The sequence below is a fragment of the Ovis aries genome, chromosome 2 (assembly GCF_016772045.2).
Source record: "Ovis aries strain OAR_USU_Benz2616 breed Rambouillet chromosome 2, ARS-UI_Ramb_v3.0, whole genome shotgun sequence".
Classification (NCBI taxonomy): Eukaryota; Metazoa; Chordata; class Mammalia; order Artiodactyla; family Bovidae; genus Ovis; species Ovis aries.
Window position 1 is genome coordinate 147,825,062 of NC_056055.1, and position 18,745 is coordinate 147,843,806.

The following is an 18,745-nucleotide window of genomic DNA, read 5'->3' on the forward strand; positions in this document are numbered from 1 at the left end:
CCACAGGGTCAGATGGGAAGGGGCTGGAAGAAAAGATTCCTTTGGAATCCTTGTGACAAAAGGAAGCAAGGTTTTTATCAGACACCCGACAAGAGTGATTTAAGAACAGACATACAAAATCACACAAGGGTGTGGGAAGCAAACGAAATAACATAAATTATCCGAAGCAAATATTTAGGGAGGCTAGCAGAAAGGTAAATCATGAATTCCATGCATCTCACTATCACTCAAAATGTAATTCCAAAAATTCTTAAAGGTATGTGTTGGAGGAGCCTGCACTGCTCGAGATATCTCTATTTGTGAACTGAACTGATGCTAAAATAACAAAAGTTTCCTTAATTTCTTCACATGATTCATATTTTGATACTTGAGAAAAGATTAGTATGATACAATGATTTGATTTTCAAAGTTTGCAGAGATATGAGTCCATTTTTCTCCTCCTTTGAAAATGAAGTTGAGAAAGGGGTCAGCTCTAGTTTCTACCTACTAGCAGGAATTTTCTAGAGAAGCACACCAAATCATCAGAAAAGACTCAAATCTCAGCCAGAATCCCTGGCTTCACTCTCATGCTCCTTCAAGACAGCAGAAAAGAGACAAGAAAAGGTCCTTCTTGACACCCCAGCACCACCAAAGGCCAGTTGAGGACTTGCAAAGTCCTGAGTCATGGTGTGAGTCACATATGGTACCCTGAGAGATGCTAGCTGCTTCTTCCTGTCAGATATATTTTGATTTCCATTCAGATTTAAGTTTCACTTTGTGCTCTAAGAAAGGGTAAAATGCTATGGTGTTAAATGGTTTCAACAACTATTGAAAATTGTATTCCCATGAAGATTGGCTTCACAGAGCAAAATGTCTATTTGTACCGAGGTCTGGAAATAGCTTCTCTCTCTCTCTCTCTCCTTCCCACCCTCCCTTCCTTCCATCCTTCTGTCCTTCCTTCCTTCCCTCCTTTCAGGGATCACTACTTGTGTGACGTGACGTGGGTAACAGAAGAAAGGATTTCTTTGCAGTGGCTCCGCAGGATTCAGAACTATTCGATCATGGATATCTGTGACTATGACAGGTCCACGGGAAGATGGATTTCCTCAGTGGTAAGGTTGAATTGGGATATTCCACTTCCAAAGCTCCATGTGATCTGAGGGCTGTATGAAAACAGGAAGAATGCTATCAGGAAATATAGTTTGAGTTTCTATTCTTTGTACTGTGTCTGACCCTGAGGCAGTGAATAAGTCTTGATTGACTTTTAGATAATTTGATAACCTGGTGGTACTTCTATTTCACCTCCTCTCACTGCTCTGTTTTAGTTATGGTGACTGTCACTTAGGATATGGGTGGTGGGTGGAAAATTTGATGTCAAAATTCACAAAGTCTGAGAAAACCATGGGCTGCAAGGTCAAGGAAACATGTTTCAATAGAGAAAACAGAGTATGCAAAGTAAGTTGCTGAATATATGTTCAAGAAACAAAACAAGTATCAAGAGGCCACAAACCTATTATTAATAACCACCCTATGACTATGATGGATCTCCCTGGTGGCTCAGATGGTAAAGCATCTGCCTGCCATGCAGGAGACCCGGGTTCGATCCCTGGGTTGGGAAGATCCGCTGGAGAAGGAAATGGCAACCCACTCCAGTAATCTTGCCTGGAAAATTCCATGGACTGAGGAGCCTGGTGGGCTACAGTCCATGGGGTCGCAAAGAGTCGGACATGACTGAGCAACTTCACTTCACTTCACTTATGACTATGATTACTTTTCAGCAGTAAACAGCTTTAGCAAGTAAATAGATAACTTCTAAGCTGACAGGGTGGCAACATTAAGGCAAGTGTTAATCCAACCTTGAAGTGCTGGGGGCCTTTCTAGAGCGGAGACCACAAGGTTCAGCTCTTGGATCAAATTTAAAGCCCCTTAGAGATCAACAGCCTCAGGAGGGGAGAGTCTGGGGGAGGTTTTCTGGCATATACTAAGGACACTGCTATGAGCCCTTTTCTGGTAATGGGCTCTGTGCCTGCACACCTCCTCTCCCTACTTCATTCTGGGTAGGCACAGGGCAGGGTTGCCTCAGAAATCTTGGGCCCTGTATCTTGATCCACTCATTCATATGTATATAGCAATCATTGAATATCTGTTTTGTTCCAAGTTCTATACATGGCTCTGGGTGGAAAAAAATATTAGGTAGCATGCCTGTCCACAAAATGTTTATTTTCTAGTGGGGAATATTGTTATGAAGACCAGTAATAATTACCATTACTGTGAACACTCACAGTAGCCAGACACTGCAGAAACAGGCTCAGTAATGTTAAGGAGCTTGCTTAGGTCACAACATCAGCCAGAATCTAAACTATAAAACCAAGCTCTTTGCTTCCTGTCAATTAAATCGTTCCAATATCAGGATAGTGTGCTCTAAAAGTGTATATGCAAGGTACAAAGGAAATCTAGGGCAAAAGAGAGAATCAACTTGATTAGGGACAGGCTAAGGGAGATGGGAGACGACACAGAGGAGACGAGAGCAGCCTGGAGTAAGCTGCCATAGGCGGGGCCCAGGATGGCATGTGGACCCTATGAGCAGAAGCTGTGCCAAGTCATCTGAGGTGAACATCTTGGAGCCCACAGGGGCTGGGGATACATAGGACTAGGGTTGAGGGAGAGGTGCAGTGTTGCTGAGGTTTGAGATATAGGCTAACGCTCGGGTACCATTCTGAGGGGTTTGGCTTTACCCTGTAAGACAGAGGTAGCTTACTTCAAGGTTTTAAATAGGAGAGGATCATAATGAGATAGAACTATCTGTTGCCTGATGAAGTCAGCTGCAGGTTGAGTGGAGTGGAAAGCAGATTGGAAGGAGAACAGAACATCAGGGTCTACAACTGGGAGATCAGGGCAATGGACCTGGGAAACCCGACAGGACACAAACTAAGGCAGAAGCAGTGGAGAAGGGCGAAAGAAGCCAAAAAGCAGAAGACAGGGGCTAAGGAGGTTCCTGGGAGAAGAGCGGGAGGCTGGAATGATTCCCAGGTCTCTTGTTTGAATAAATGGTGCCACTAACCTGGAGAGGGATAAAGGAGTAAGAACAAGCTGGTGGGGATGGAAGAAAGATGATGTAATCTTCAGTTCTGTACTCACTGAATTGAAAATGCTAGATGAGTTTTAGGGATGACCTATGAATTACACTCCCAGGACAGAGCTCTAGGCAAGAGAGGTAAATGTTCTAGTGTAGTTATGTAAAAGGTACTAACATAAATATAAATATGTGAATAGAGATAGCTTTCATTTCAGTACAATAATACTTGCTTATATTGCCACCAATTGCAGCTAAAGATAGAATTCATATCTCATTTCTCTATTTTTCCCTCCCTAGGGACGGCAACACATTGAAATAAGTACCACTGGCTGGGTTGGAAGAGTAAGTTGTAAAAATTATGGATTTTTCTGTTCTGTGGATCAGATACTCAGAGCTATTTCATATGCAGATATAACAAACAAGGGCTCTATGTTATTTGTTATTAATAGAGACATTAGTTGACCTTTTCCTTATAACATTTAAATGCTCCCTCTAGCGAGACCTTTTTATAGAGAATATATAACATGTTCAGTTGAAAAAAAGTAAAAGGACAACTGAAAATTCAAGAGAACAGCAGATAAAACAAAAGACATGCTCTAGGCAAATTTCTAGCTCCCAGAAAGTTAAAAAACAACCGTTGCTGAGAGGCGGCCAGGATGCCAAGTGTCCTCGTTGACCTCTTATTTGACGTTAGGTACTTTGGAGGCAGAAAACACGGTTTTTGCCCACAGCCTGCACAAATGCAGAAGGAGCCGCAACTACCTACTGCTGAATCGAGGTGGCCAACGCACCACACCCGCTCTGCCCCTCTCTTTGGAGGAATCATAAGTGGGTTCATACTTTATTATACCCTGAGGCAGAACTTTATCCAAGAAAGCAGGTGCCCCTCGGGGACTCCCCCTGCCTCACACTGCGCCTTGGTGGGGGCTCACTGGCCACATTGCTACAAGACCATGGAGTGAAGCGAGCGGATGAAGGCACTCCAGCCACTGCGGCAGTGTGAAAGAGGAAGATGGACTCACACCTAATTTTTATAACCGCTTCTATTCAGCCCCTTTATGAGAGAAACAAAGTGACATTAAAAAACATACAAATTTCTTCTCTCTCGGAGCACAGAGGTGCAACCCCCTGGTCCAGGAACACAGCCCTTCCAGCTGGGCTTGGAGCCCCCGCCCCCGAGCATTCACACGTCCTTTTTGTTCAGGCATTGATTGGGCAGAGGGGAGAGGTTTGCCAACATGAAAAGTGGTTTCCTCCATGGCAAGAGACATGCTACACTTCCTCACGACTCTTTGAAAAAAATATGTTTTTTCCTCTCTGTATTTAACCAGACAGATGCCACTTTTCACACATTTCTACTAGGCACAACTCCATCCAGGGGAAACAGGGAAATGTATTAAAAAGATAAGGCTGTGAACACAGGTCTAGAGAGGGGAATGTGTTTCCGAGCTCTGTAATGAGAACACCAAGTGTATTGCACGCCTCGGCTTGCTCCATAAATGAATTCGCTTTGAATCACTAAATAGAAGAGAGAAGCATTTTTCTTCCTTCCCAAAATGGGAGCTGATGAGAGAGGAAACAGCGAGGGTGAAGTGAACCAACAATTTTAAAAGACCATCTTCTACCTGCTCTCAGTGTAGTAAGGAAATCGAAGTCGAAAAGAGACATATTCTTATCAGGCTGGGAGAGACCCTCTTCTGCTTAAACGACATTATGTTCTGAGAACTATCTTTTATCGAACTGTAGAAAATGGAAATTTTGTTCTATATTTCCATACAACTATTTTTTTGGGTAAATTGTTGATCCTATTTAGCAAAATGAGAAGGCTTATAATAAAAATGATAACTATATGAATGTTTCCGTATGAAATACACGACAGACATTCCTTATGGTATCTAGTCCAGAAATGATTAAAGAGTTTCTAAGCCTGACTTTCAAAAAAATGATGTATAAGAAACAAGGTTGGGGGCGGGGCATCCCTCAAATTACAAACCACCCTCCAACCAGAAACAGTCAAAAATAATATTAGTCTGTTTCAAGGAAGCACATTGTGACATGGAGGAAATTTACTTACTAGAACTGAGAGACTGACGCTTTTTTTTTTTTTTCACGCTTGTATCAAGACATCATAGCATTATTCTCCACAGATAGAAGATGCCTAAGGGTAACAATGACCACTGCTCTGTGTTGAATGTCAAGTGTAATCCTCCCTACATTCTTTCATTTGCATGCATGCATGTTAAGCCACTTCAGTCATGACTGACTCTGACCCTGTGGACCATAGCCCGCCAAGCTCCTCTATCCCTGGGGTTCTCCAGGCAAGAATGCTGGAGTGCGTTGCCAGGCCCTCCTCCAGGGGACCGTCCCCACCCAGGGATCAAACCCGTATCTCTTACATCTCCTGCACTGGCAGCCAGGCTCTTTACCACCGGTGCCACCTGGGAACCCCATTCGTTCATTTGCTCCCCTCCAGAAAGCCCTTAGGAGTTAAATCTTTTGTCTGTATTTTCTAGGAGAATTTTCTCTTGAGACCCTCTGATTGCATTTGGCAAGTAAATGAATCATGGGTTTTGAGCATAGGTGTTGGAAGGACTTTCTGAAACTAAAACTGGTACTGAGCTAAGACTAATGTGCTTTAACATGTTTCATGTTTTCTATTATTTTCTAGTTTAGGCCTGCAGAGCCTCATTTTACCTCTGACGGGAATAGCTTCTACAAGATCATTAGCAACGAAGAGGGTTACAAACACATTTGTCACTTCCAAACAGATAAGAGAGTGAGTATTTTTACATGATTTATTTTGGGTTGATCTCCTTTTTTGGGAAACTAATTTGAAGTGAAAATCATGTGGTAAAGTCGATCACTATGTAATTAGTCTGTTTAAATAATTAGGCTAATTCAGATACCCCGGTGGTATCTGGAGTAATGTAGGATGGGGTGAAGAGACCCAAGAAAAAGACCTGAGATTACCTGAATTCCTGATATAAATTATTTAATCCTCCCCTTAACTTTGATCAGAGAGAGAGTCTAATAAACCTATTTTTTTAAATCCCATCAGAATTGCATATTTATTACAAAAGGAGCCTGGGAGGTCATTGGGATAGAAGCTCTTACCAGTGATTATCTGTAAGTATTCTAATCATCAGTAGGATGTCGATGTATTTGTCAGAATCACGCCCTCCTTTGCCCAGAAATAAGGAAAAAATCTTCTACAAATAAAGAGTAGTCTATTTGGAATGTGTTCAGGACTTTTTTCTTTCTAACATACGGAAGCCTTAATGATTTTCACATATGCTCAGCAGACTTGATACCATGCCACCAACCAGCACTACCTCTTGCTCTTACCTGCTTTACATTAGAAATGCTGCAGCCTCTTTTTCTTAAACGTTTTGGAACACTGAACTATTCTGGGGCATTTTGATAGATTTCAGCTGACACCGTATGTTTAGAAGGCTTGGAGAGGCTACTGTACCTGTCTCAGCCTTAACCTGTGGCAAACAGAAAGCTTTGTGGAGGCTGTCAGTAACCGTGCACAAGATGGTGGGACAGGGAGTGCTGTTTTTCACTAGAACCTGAGGCACTTTTATAATTCTGTATCAGTTTCACCACAGAGGAGTTTTGCCATTGCTCAAAGCAGTTTTTGAAGGTCCTGTTTAAAAGTGGCTCTGCCACTCTCAGAAGGGTAGGGCACCTGCCACCGAGTGGTCTGTGTTATGAAACAGAGAATATGGAAAACAGCACAGATAAATGGGGGCTTCCCTGGTTGGTAAAGAATCTGCCTGCAATGCAGGAGACCTGGGTTCAATCCCTGGGTTGGGAAAATCCCCTGGAGAAAGAAATGGCAACCCACTCCAGCATTTTCGCCTGGGAAATCCCATGGACAGAGGAGCCTGGCAGGCTACAGTCCATGGGGTTGCAAGAGTCAGATGCAACTTAGTGACTAATCCGCCACCACCACATAGATAAATGGGGCTTCAACTTCAGACTAGTTGTCCAGTCATATTTTTCTGAAAGAAGACTTTTTTTGAGTTTTTACTTGTCATTTTAACTAAGGGAGTAATCCTCATATTCAGATACTTTAGCCTGTTTTGTTTTGTTTTTTAAATCCCCTATTTACAGATGATGCCCTTATTTCTGAGAAATAAAAGGGCAGGGAAAAATGATACAAGCACTAACACGCATGCACTCGTATGAACACTAATGCTGGGAGTTGAGTTAAAGGGAATATACTTGACTTTTTCTGTAAAACATAATTAATACATTCCATTTGTTTTCTCCCCAGATACTACATTAGTAATGAATATAAAGGAATGCCAGGTGGAAGAAATCTTTATAAGTAAGAATTTTATCAAATTGTTAATGAGCTTTTAGCTAATGAACAATTTCAGTTCTTATGTTTTCATTTTTTAGTTTTTTTTTGCCTAGTCCTAATATATTAAATTGGAACTACTATCGAATGCTTTTATTCCTGTATAAACCAACCCATATGTCATCAAAAGAGCATGACTTTATTAGATGCTTTGTGATATTTGCAAACAATGGGAGGTTTGAGGTTATAATGGATTAATTCCTGCATTTATTGCATATTAACTCATTAAGTTTCATGAGTATTTCTTGGCATTCTGATATCTTTGAAACTAGTAAATGGCATTATTTAATTCCTTCTTTCATTTATCCCTTTATCAAGTACTTAATTTCCACCATTGGTTTTACAGAATCCAACTTAATGACTACACAAAAGTGATGTGCCTCAGTTGTGATCTGAATCCAGACAGGTGTCAGTATTACTCTGTATCGTTCAGTCAAGGGGCAAAGTACTATCAGCTGAGATGTTCCGGTAAGTTTGAACTGAGCAGGGGGTACCCACAAAGTCCCTCTCAAGTCATTCCCTCCATCCCCTCCCCTCTCTGAACAACCTTCTCACCACCCTCCTGCTCAGCATCTCCATCCCTGAAACCTCCTTTTCAGTGTCCAGTTTAAGAAATATTTTTTCTGCCTTGATCACTTCTCTCCTATTGAATCTGAATGCTTGAAATCACATAAGTCCTTTTCCCTTTCCACTCACAGGTAAGTGGTAAGTTAGCCATCTTTCTTTCCCCTTCTAACCAAGAGGCTTGCTTTTAGACTGAAAGCACATATACCCAGAGCTTATGTGTGACAGAGGCACTTTTCATTCTTATGTACACACCTGGTGTGCATTTTTTAATGCAAATTATAGTATGCCCTTGCCCTTTCAAATGAGAAAAATGTACGTAAGGCGGGTCCTGTCACTCAGCCTGCTCACAGCTTCATCTTCTGTAACTGTTGTTATTATTGTTTTCTTTACTAAAAATGAAGAATCTGGACAAAGAGAGGTAATGTGATTTCACAGGTCATGCAGTCATAAGAAGCACAAGCGGGTTTAGACACAGGCCTCTGCCATTAAACACTAGATTACCTCTCAAAGTGAGAGGAAGAAATTTGAATATTCTGAAAAGTTGACAAGAACTGTCCATTGCCAAAAAGAGGTCTGCTTAGCTGAACCTTTCTGTACTGGTGCATTTTCTTTAATATCGTATTTTTCTTCCTAGTTCTTTACCATGGCTGTTTCCAGTCACCCTTTTGGGGCACGTGTTTTATGTATATTAGGCACTGTGCTCAAGTTTTGTATTCATGATCTTATTTGATCCTTAAGAAAACTCTGTAATGTAGATATGATTATCCTAATTTTATACATGAAGAGACTGAAGCATAGGTATGCTGTCCTAAGTCACAAAGCAGGGAAGTCAAGGATTCAATCCCAGGTCCTTAAAATGCCTCCACTGTGGTTCTGATCAAGTGTAAAAATTAATAGTGTGATCCAAATGTGTCAAAATTAAATAGCTCACTAAGTAGCTTTTTCTATACATTACCTTCCACTCTGCAACTACCACAGTTGGAATAAATAGTGAAGATCTGAGCCTGTGAGAAAAACACTTTCGCATGCCAGGAAGGAATCGCTTATCCAAGTCAGGCACATTGCAGATGTGCCGCCTGGCCCAGTCCTCCATAGTGGGGACAGCAGCGGAGGGGATCTGCCCTTTGAAGGTGGGGAAGTGGAAAGCGGAGTGGCAGTGGAGGGTGGGTGGCGGGGTACTGGTCTCCAGAGCTCCACCCCTAGTGGGCGGGGCCTGAGAGAGGGTGTGGCCTCTCTGGACTTCCAAGTTAGAGCCAGGAAGGCTGGTGGCTTACTCTGGGTCTCAGAGGCTTAGTTCAGAGAAGAAAGAATTGGGTCGGACATGATAATGTGCGCAAGGCACTAAGCAGGGCCAGATGTGCAATTTCTGTTTCATTCTCCAGAGCTTGGTACCTTTCCAGTAATATTAATACTTGTTAGACTCAAATTGCACTCATTTTAAGGAAAAAGAAAATCAGCTAACACTTATAAGCCTTTATCCACTGTGATATTTATTCTATCAAAGCTAAATGGTGTCAAAGTTATATCAAAGTTAAATGGTAACAAATGCTATTTTTGAAAAGTATGTTTTGTTTTGTTTTTTAAGCTCTGAAATATATTTTTTTCCCTGATTATGTTAACAGGTCCTGGTCTGCCCCTCTATACTCTGCATAACAGCAGCAATGATAAAGGTAACATTTTCATATTTTACCCTCGGTTTGCCTTTTAGGACAGTGTGTGTGAATAGGAGCAACATGTGCTTAGCATAATGGGTATTTCTTCAGCTTTAGAGTGTCTTGACAATGACTTGAACACAAGGCTTAAAATATGAAGTATGTATAGTCTCATCAGTGAATCACCCACTTGTTCCTTATTGCTTTGCACAATCCAAATTCTTCACGTTGTAACAAATGCTTCAAATGTTTGTTGAGAACTGAGAGTCCTGGAAAACAATTCAGATTTGGATCAAATGCTGCAGGATGTCCAGATGCCCTCAAAGAAACTGGACTTCATTCATTTGCATGGAACAAGTAAGTGAAATTTCTCTCGGAACATAACTTTTCATGAAAACACCAATAAAATGATAACTAAATGTAACTTGATCTGATTGTATTTTATACATAAATCTATTATAATGTTACTTTTCCATAAAATGTTCTATCACAAGAATGACTAGTTTTATATTTTCTTAATCTAAAAATGTAATATTCTACATAAAATGTATTATTTTAAATGGAAAATATTTGAATAAAATGCACTGTTGCTCGCTAGTTCAGTATCATCCCATTAGTAATTTTATTCTACTATTAAGTATTAATTGTGTTTTTAACAATGAAATACTAATATATTTTACCTTTAACCCAAACAGATTGAAAATGACTTGTGTAAAAAAATTAACTTTGGCTATAAAATGTTGAAATTTCAGTCCCAGGACAGAAATCTTGAATTTTTCCTAACTTCCTCTCCGTGATAGGCCCTGGCCTAATGGCCTGACCGTGTATTATGTTCAGGGACCACTAAGAACAAGGGGTTGCTTTGAGTAGGAAATCCTGTCATTTTTTTGTAGTTGTTTTTGTTTGTTTGTTTTTTCCATGAAGGGCTAATAATTCATAGGGAAGAGGGGATCCATCAAGAATGATTTATTTTAGATTATTTTTTAATAAAGGCTAATAATGACATTCAGTTCCTCCAGGTTTAAGTGGCGGGAATAGGATGGAGAGTGGAGGGTGCTTCTGAAGAAGAGCTTAGAGCAATGCTCCTGAAACTGCAGGTGCTTATGGCTCACCTGGGACCTCATTAATGTGCACATTTTGAGCCAGCCCGTGAGCGTGGACCCAGGATTGAAGCTTGTAATAAACTCCCATGTGATGCTAGTGCTGCTGGCCCTTGAATCTGGTTTGACTGGCAAGGGCTTAGGGTTTTGAAGAGCTAACTGGACTTCCTGGAACAGAAGGCATTGAATATTACAATATAACATATTAAATATTTGGATGTGACCCCCAGAGAAAAGACTGTGCATCTTAAAAAATATAGGAAGTAAAATATTTCCAGGTAACTAGTCCTGATTCAAACAAAGGAGAGGTCAAATACTGGGTCTGACATATTTTTAAAAAGCATCATGATCAACTGATAGTTTGACATTCTACTCAAATATAAAAGAGACTAAAATTTTAGTTCTCATTAGCACATTTAATCAGAAAGCATAAAATAACCAGCAAAATACAAATTAAAGAAAAATCTACCTATATAAATATTTTACTCCTAAACTTTTCTTTTTTTCCTCAACTAAAATAACTATAACAACCAAAATACAAAAGAAAGGTGAACATAAGGAAGAAACATCTCTAGAGATAAGGATTTTTTTCCTTGTAGGTTAAATCTACTGAAGCTGGAAATAATCTTATTAAAATATGAAACAACTCTCCTCTCTCTTTCTCTCTCGTTTTTAAAGATTAGTCTAACTAATCAGCCTGAATTTGGTAGCAAAGGTAACCAATTTATTTTTTAGGGACAAATTTTATTAAACTGATGTTAAATCAAGCAAAGAGAATTAAACAGACCTGCACAAGATCGTGCAGAACAGTTTGCCCCACATAAACCTAGTTTCATTCTGTGAAACACAGAGCTGAAAATGGGAACTCAGCTTACAGCCTGGGATGGCAATAAGAATTACAAAAATGTTATTAAATCAGAATTTTAAAATAGTGTTAAGGCCAACTAAAAATCCTAAACATCTTCAAAGAAATTCAAGACGAGGAAAACATTTTGGAGGAAAACTTAGAACATAAGCCATAAACAAACTAGATAAGTAGATCAGATGCCAAAGAACAGAATCATAAAAACAAAACATTAGCAATTCTAAGATGCACTTTTATTTTACAAAACACCAATGTATTTAATAGACCCATTAGAAACAACTTTGTTTTAACCTTAAACTAGTATTTTAACCTGAAAGAGAATATTTTTTATAGCTGAAAAGCATGCTAAATCAAACAGTTTATTTTCTTTTTCTATTCTAATTTAACAAATTGCTAAACTCTACATGTTACTCGTCACTGACAGAGATAAGAAACCAAAACCACGTGCTAATGTGTTCTTAATTCATTAATTAATCTTTCTGTTTGTTTAGAATTTTGGTATCAGATGATCTTGCCTCCTCATTTTGATAAATCCAAGAAATATCCTCTGCTAATAGAAGTGTAAGTATTCAAGCTAAAGGAATACTGCAGAAGCTAACCATTGTACATATTTACCCAGTGTAGCTCACTGAAAAATAGAGCAAATGCATCCTTTCTCTCTTCCTGAATTATTGTAAAGCAATTTTAATAATTCTTCCATTTTGCAATTACAGATCCAAGTCTATATTTTCTACCATCTTTCTAATAGAGAAGCTAGACACTCTTTTTCCCTCATAATGGCATATGGGTTTTGTTTTGATTCTTTCTCCCCCTTGAACTCCAAGAGAATCTGAAAGAGATTTTCAAGTCTCCATTTTCATCCTTACCTCTTAGGCATTTTAATAAGCAATAGATGGGTGTTACTAGTCTTTCCAGTTTCCTTATCCCTGAATTTACCCGGATACCTCTCATTGGTGGTCTTTAATTCATTCCAGTATCAGGTTTCTCTTTATTTAGTTCCTGAATTATCATTGCCTGGTATTTTCCATTCCTGTTTTTGGTGAAGAGAAGATATGAGAAAGTATTCATTATATAATTTAAACTTCTCCAAGTCCTAGAGAAAGTTCTGAAATCACAAGTCTTTGAGCCGTAAATGTGAGCTCCCATGAGGTCTAAATATGGTATCTTTGTATTTTTGGTAATTAGCAGGAAAACATTCTACTTCAATCTTTCCAAAATTGCCCTGACCTCACATATAATGCCACAATGCCAGTCTTCCTATCCCAGCTTGCCTCATTTCCTTTATTCAAAACAAAATGAACCAACACAAGTGCTGCGTGCCTGCTGCATGCAGGTAGTTGGCCTTATTTTGTCCACATTGCAAGCCTATGTAGTCAGTTCTATCAGGTCCATTATACAGAAAAGAAAACTGAAAACTTGGAGATACTTTCCAGTTGTTACTAGCAAAAAAAGAAGGAGTACAGATACTAACATGAGACACACCCCTTATACAGCACGTTCCCCTGCATTTACAATTCCATGTAAGCCAGACATAAAAGTCCAGAAAAAGAGAAAGAGGTATTTTAGACTTTCAGATACACGGTTGGATTCTCATTACACCTAATTTAGTCAAATTTTGACTACAGTAACATTCACTTGCTTGGGGCCTTAGCCCCAGTACTGAACAAGATTCTTTACAATTAAAAAAGAGTAATGTTTTGACACAAGGGTCTGTTTAAAAAGAAAAAAAAGTGATATTTTTATCTTCTTGGAATCCTCAGTAATAACTAGATCTCCCTTTCATTAGGAAAGTTTAAAAAAACATGGTAAATTCAGGCCCAGTTCTTTTCAGTGATTTTCCTCTTCATTTTCTTAGATGTCTAAATCTTTGTTTTCTATTTTTAAAAATAATGTTGCTTAATCTTCAAGTTTATTTAACCTGATACATAGTTAATACTCAGGGAAGCTATTAACTCTACCAAATTTAATATTGAAAGGACCAGGGTATTTCACAAGTTAAAAAAAAAAATGTTTACTTGCTTAAGAAATTCATGAATGCCTTCTTTTTCTAAAACTTAGAATGATACAGTATCTAGTGTAAAATTAAAGTTGTGCAATGAAAAAAAAGTGAAAGTGTTAGTCAATCAGTTGTGTCCAACTCTTTGCAACCCCGTGGACTGTAGCCCATCAGGCTCCTCTGTCCATGGAGTTCTCCAGGCAAGAATACTGGAGTGGGTAGACATTCCCTTCTCCAGGGGATCTTCCCAACCCACGGATGGAATCCAGGCTCCTTAAGGACTTTGAGCTTACTTAAGTTAAGGACTTTGACTGCTATAGGACATGCAGGGATGGAAACCAGGCTCCTCTGTCCATGAGATTTTCCAGGCAATAGTACTGGAGTGGATTGTCATTTCCTTCTCCAGCAGATCTTCCCGACACTGGGGTCAAACCCAGGTCTCCTGCATTGTAGACAGACGCTTTACCATCTGAGCCACCAGGGAAGTCCTCAGGAAGTTCTAATCAAGGAAACTTGTAGTCTAAGAGTGTTTGTAAGCTCAATCAGAAAGATATATTTGAAGCTGCATTTATTGTCATCTTCATTATTTCTTCATAACACAACTCCCCTCTTCTAATTATTAGAGTATTTACTTCTTTGATTTCCAAGATATATGCAACTTAGTAAACATTGGCCTGTGAAGTCTTGTGTTTGATAGCAATCTTCAAAGATAAAACTGATGGGCATCTTCGGAGGAAACACACAGCCATTATAGTCATGTTGTCATGACTATCAAGTTTGACAGGACCCACTGAGAACACCCTGGCGCCTGGCATGATTTCAGGCTCATGAACAGGAAGGATGTACCCTTCTTGTCCACGGGGAATTAGAAAGGCAAGCCCTTTTCATTTGATTCAGGAAAACCACAAAGGCTAACAATTTGGGATTTTTCTCAGATATGCAGGCCCCTGTAGTCAAAAAGCAGATGCTATCTTCAGACTCAACTGGGCTACTTACCTTGCAAGCACAGAAAACATTATAGTAGCTAGCTTTGATGGCAGAGGAAGTGGTTACCAAGGAGATAAGATCATGCACGCAATCAACAGAAGATTGGGAACATTTGAAGTTGAAGATCAAATTGAAGCAACCAGGTGAGTGACTAGGAGGTGAATTCAGAGGCTATTTAATTCCCCACCCCCCATTTATATTTTAAAGTTGTGAAGTATAAAGAATTTCAAGTGTCCTGGGAAGAACCATTCATCCTTGGGCTGAATTTTTAGTGAAAATATTATGTTTAGACTTAGAAAGGGAATTGATATGTGTGCTACCATCTTCTAGCAATAGGGACTCACAATTCATCAAACACATGGACAAAACAGAGATAAATGTGCCTCTGAGTAAACATCTAACTAAACAAGCAAGCCACCCCTATAGTCAAGGATAAATAGAGGAGATTGGTGTACATTTATGTCAGAGTAGGATGACAGCCGTGAAGTCTTAGGAGTGGTTCCTACATTCTGCTGAGTGAGAGTTCCTCCCCCAATTTGGGCAAGTTGTGGAATATGACCGCTGTCACTCAGTAATAAGGGATTCTTTAAGGATGAATCACATCAGTTGTGAGACTATAAATAGATGTGGTCTGACTTAAGAAAGATTTTAATCTCAATTGGTGGTTATCCCGGAGTGCACATGTGACATGCAGCGTTTTGCCTGCCTTATCCTGGAAGCTACAGCAACCCTGAGAGATGAGCGTTCAGACCTTACACTTCAGGTAAAGAAATGGAGGCTCTTAGGTTAGATAATTTGCCAAGACTGGTCAGGTCTTGAATCTGGGTTTCCCTTCAACTTACTTTCAGTTGCATTTAACTGGTAAAGGGGGAATGTAGTCTTTGAGGTTCCATAACCAACTGCAGAGATGTCTGGAAAGCATAATAAATTAGCAATTTTAAATAGTGTTGTGAAATCAGAAACAAGGAAATGGAAAAAAAAAGTTGTGAATGATTAAATGGATGGAAGAAAATGCCTTTTAAAAAATGAACAACGAACAAGGAGAAAAGATGACAATTTATTAAGTAATCCTAAATCTGTTAAATCAAAGTTAATGATTAGCTATTTTCCTTGAAAGTGAAAAATAAATAAATAAAAGATTTAGATAAGAGCATAAGTTGTTTTCAAGAGTGAGGCTTTGATATTTTACAAATTCAGTTTTATTTATCCAGATTGGTCCTCTGTGAGAAAGGGCATGGCTTCCAGGGCCTCTCAAGACTAAATTGATAGAATTGTGTTATCCCCAATATACAACTCTGTTTAAAAAGTAATGAGTTAGTTGCTTTTCAGCAACTCAAAGGAACTATGTACAACAACACAGATGAATCTCACAGACTGTTGAGTGAAAGAAGCCAGGAACGAAAGTATATATCCTATATCCACAATCGAATTTATATTGGTACAAATTCAGGTAAAATTTTTCTGGGATTCAATGAAAGAACTTTTTTTTTTTCAAAGAGAAAAATGACCCAGAGGCTTCTGGATGATAGTATTGCCCCATTTTTTGGTTTAAGGTATGCTCACTCTGTAAAGGCTTACGAGCTTGTACACTTGTGATTTGGTACACATTTCTGTATGTATGGGTTCTAAGTTTAAAAAGTTTACATGGAGAAGATGAGTTGAAAACTACTTACATTGAATTTTTTTTAATATTGCTTAACTCAGGACAGTCTAAGACGTATACCGTCAATTGAAAACAAAGGTTCTTAAGGTCACATATAGGTCAGTGTGAGGGTCCCCCACCTCCCTTGATACTACCAAGTTAAGAGCCCCATTTGCTAGATTTTTTTTTTTAAGTAAACCAATTGCCTTTTGATGTAAGGCTAAGACTAAGAAATAGATGCAAAGAATATTTTTCTCCTTTCTTTACCTGGATTCCAACCACACAATTTAGTGACAAAAAGGCATCTTAATCCTTCAAGGAAGAATTGCCTCATATTTCATAGTGTTGAGTTAACTAATCAACACCCATCATAAGATGGGATGTATTTAGAGAATGGTGTTTAAGTTCTCAGGTAGGGGGCCCAGAGATATTTCTCAGCCCTGCACAGATGTTCTCCATGCTCCCACGCTTCCCTATTGCAGGGGCAGCCTCTCTCAAACTGAAAAACATCTGGAGAGGTTTAAATTCAATTATGTAAAAAAAGTGCATCTGGGCTGCAAATTTTTATATACAGCTGTGAAAAAAACAGCCAGGATTTGTTTTCTGTGAATCATACAGACACAGACATACACACACACACACAGACATAATTTTTATGGACTCCAAAACAAGTAAACCTTGTTCATCTAACTCTTAAGTTAAAAATGATAGACATTGATCTCAGGTGTTTATTTGATTGCTGGTAGCAATTAATCTTAATTTCTAAGAGAATGAAATAGGGAACAAATGGCACGGTTTCACATCTGTGCAGTTACCTTCGTTTTCTATACACAGTGTGATACTAATTCGTGGACTTCTTCCATGCATTTTAGACAGTTTTCAAAAATGGGATTTGTGGACGACAAACGGATTGCAATTTGGGGCTGGGTGAGTACTTTGGCTGATGTGTTCCTTAGTGAATATAATCCAAAACAGGATAATTTACTTCTGTTTGTACATATTTGGAGGTGTAAATCACAACCATCATGTCCATCTAAGAAGGTCCAAATGTCTTAGATTTCTGGGCAATGAGTCCCCCCCAGGCTTACACTTTTGTTTATTACCATGGGGAAAGGAGGTGAGCAAGTAAGAAGAGGAACCAAGAAAGAGGGATAAAGAGAAGGAAAGATAGAGGGGGGGAGGGAAGGAGAGACACTTTTTTTCTCAGGAGTCCAAAAAAGTAAAAACTTAGAGTTTATTGCCTTTTTGTTTTGTTTTGTTTAACATTTTTTGTTGTTGTTTTTGTCATTTTGTTTTTAATTAGTACTACTCAGCAAAATGTCAATACTTTCCCTCTTACACCTACCAAGAAAAGGGACCAAGGCTCTGAACGGTAGTCTTTAGATACTGCCCAATTAAGGCCAATTTAAGCCTCCTCTGTCATGCTTTCTATCTCGAAAGAGGCACAGTATATAAAGATGTGAGAAATGTGGAAACTGCGACTTGCTTACCATATGTCCTTAATTCCTTTACCTCCATAAAAATAACTGTTTCCATTTCTTAGTCATACGGAGGGTACGTAACCTCAATGGTGCTGGGAGCAGGAAGTGGTGTGTTCAAGTGTGGAATAGCTGTGGCGCCTGTTTCCAAGTGGGAGTACTATGGTAGGTGATGGCCCTCAGGTACAGAGATGCCGAGTGCGAACCTTCACGTCTCAATGCCAAAGCCATTCATTTTTTAGTTTCCCTGTTTCTACAGTGAAGAAGCTGATTCTTCTTAGATGTACTTTATGGATACCTGTAATAAAACAGTCTCACTTCTTTTGCTGTTGGGAAAGGCTGGATGGTATTAAATGCTACCTATATATTTAGTTAGCAACCAATTCTGTTTCCTAAATGTCTTATCAAGAAATTATGTTTTCCACATTTTAAAACATTCCCAATGCTACAGTTCTTCAGATACACTTCCTTACCTTTATTCTACTCTGACTTTGGGGCTTCACATATTACAAGAATAAGAGAAGTATTTCTTTCCCTTCAGGCTAAGGTTGAATATAAAGTAGGATTTTGGGTGGAAAGAAGAGACTTTGGCAGGAGAACTCCTGGGGGCTTTGTTTCCACTAAGTAGGTGAAAGCCACTTTAGAATATTCTTTTCACCACTGAGAAAGAATTGTTCTATCATACACATGTAAGGCTATGATTCCCAAGGGGAAGGGGGAAGCAGTGGAACTCTAGGTAGTGGGGAAGAGCCAGAGGTGGTGAAAAGATGAATTATTTTCCTGTATCTCTTCTGACCCCATCTCAAGTCATTTATGCAGTATAATAAAAGAATCATTGATAATGAATATGCTTCTTAAATATTTTATGCCCTAATGTATGGTAGTATATGGTAATACCAAAGCTATGGAAAACTCTAAAGTCAAGAGAAGCCAGTGTGTAAAAGATACATCATTGTCTTTCTATTGAAAAAAATTGGAGAACATGGTTGGGATTGGTCCTTACACAATAGATTTGTTTTCATCTAATACTTTCC

General features: G+C 39.1%; 1 protein-coding gene and 1 non-coding gene across 3 annotated transcripts in view; both read left to right on the forward strand.

Moving 5' to 3' along the window:
• DPP4 (dipeptidyl peptidase 4) overlaps nt 1-18,745 on the forward strand; it is an 80,937-nt gene that overhangs the window by 46,210 nt on the left and 15,982 nt on the right. For both annotated transcript variants that reach the window (XM_060411137.1, XM_004004660.5), the window contains exons 11-22: nt 956-1,091; nt 3,353-3,397; nt 5,724-5,831; nt 6,114-6,181; nt 7,338-7,391; nt 7,771-7,892; nt 9,614-9,661; nt 9,902-10,000; nt 12,100-12,169; nt 14,540-14,734; nt 17,106-17,160; nt 17,777-17,876. In XM_060411137.1, the coding sequence (XP_060267120.1) occupies nt 956-1,091; nt 3,353-3,397; nt 5,724-5,831; nt 6,114-6,181; nt 7,338-7,391; nt 7,771-7,892; nt 9,614-9,661; nt 9,902-10,000; nt 12,100-12,169; nt 14,540-14,734; nt 17,106-17,160; nt 17,777-17,876 (1,100 nt within the window). The remainder of the gene's footprint in view (nt 1-955; nt 1,092-3,352; nt 3,398-5,723; nt 5,832-6,113; nt 6,182-7,337; nt 7,392-7,770; nt 7,893-9,613; nt 9,662-9,901; nt 10,001-12,099; nt 12,170-14,539; nt 14,735-17,105; nt 17,161-17,776; nt 17,877-18,745) is intronic.
• On the forward strand, nt 1,526-1,597 carry TRNAG-GCC (transfer RNA glycine (anticodon GCC)). The gene has a single exon. It is a non-coding gene; the product is annotated as a tRNA-Gly (tRNA).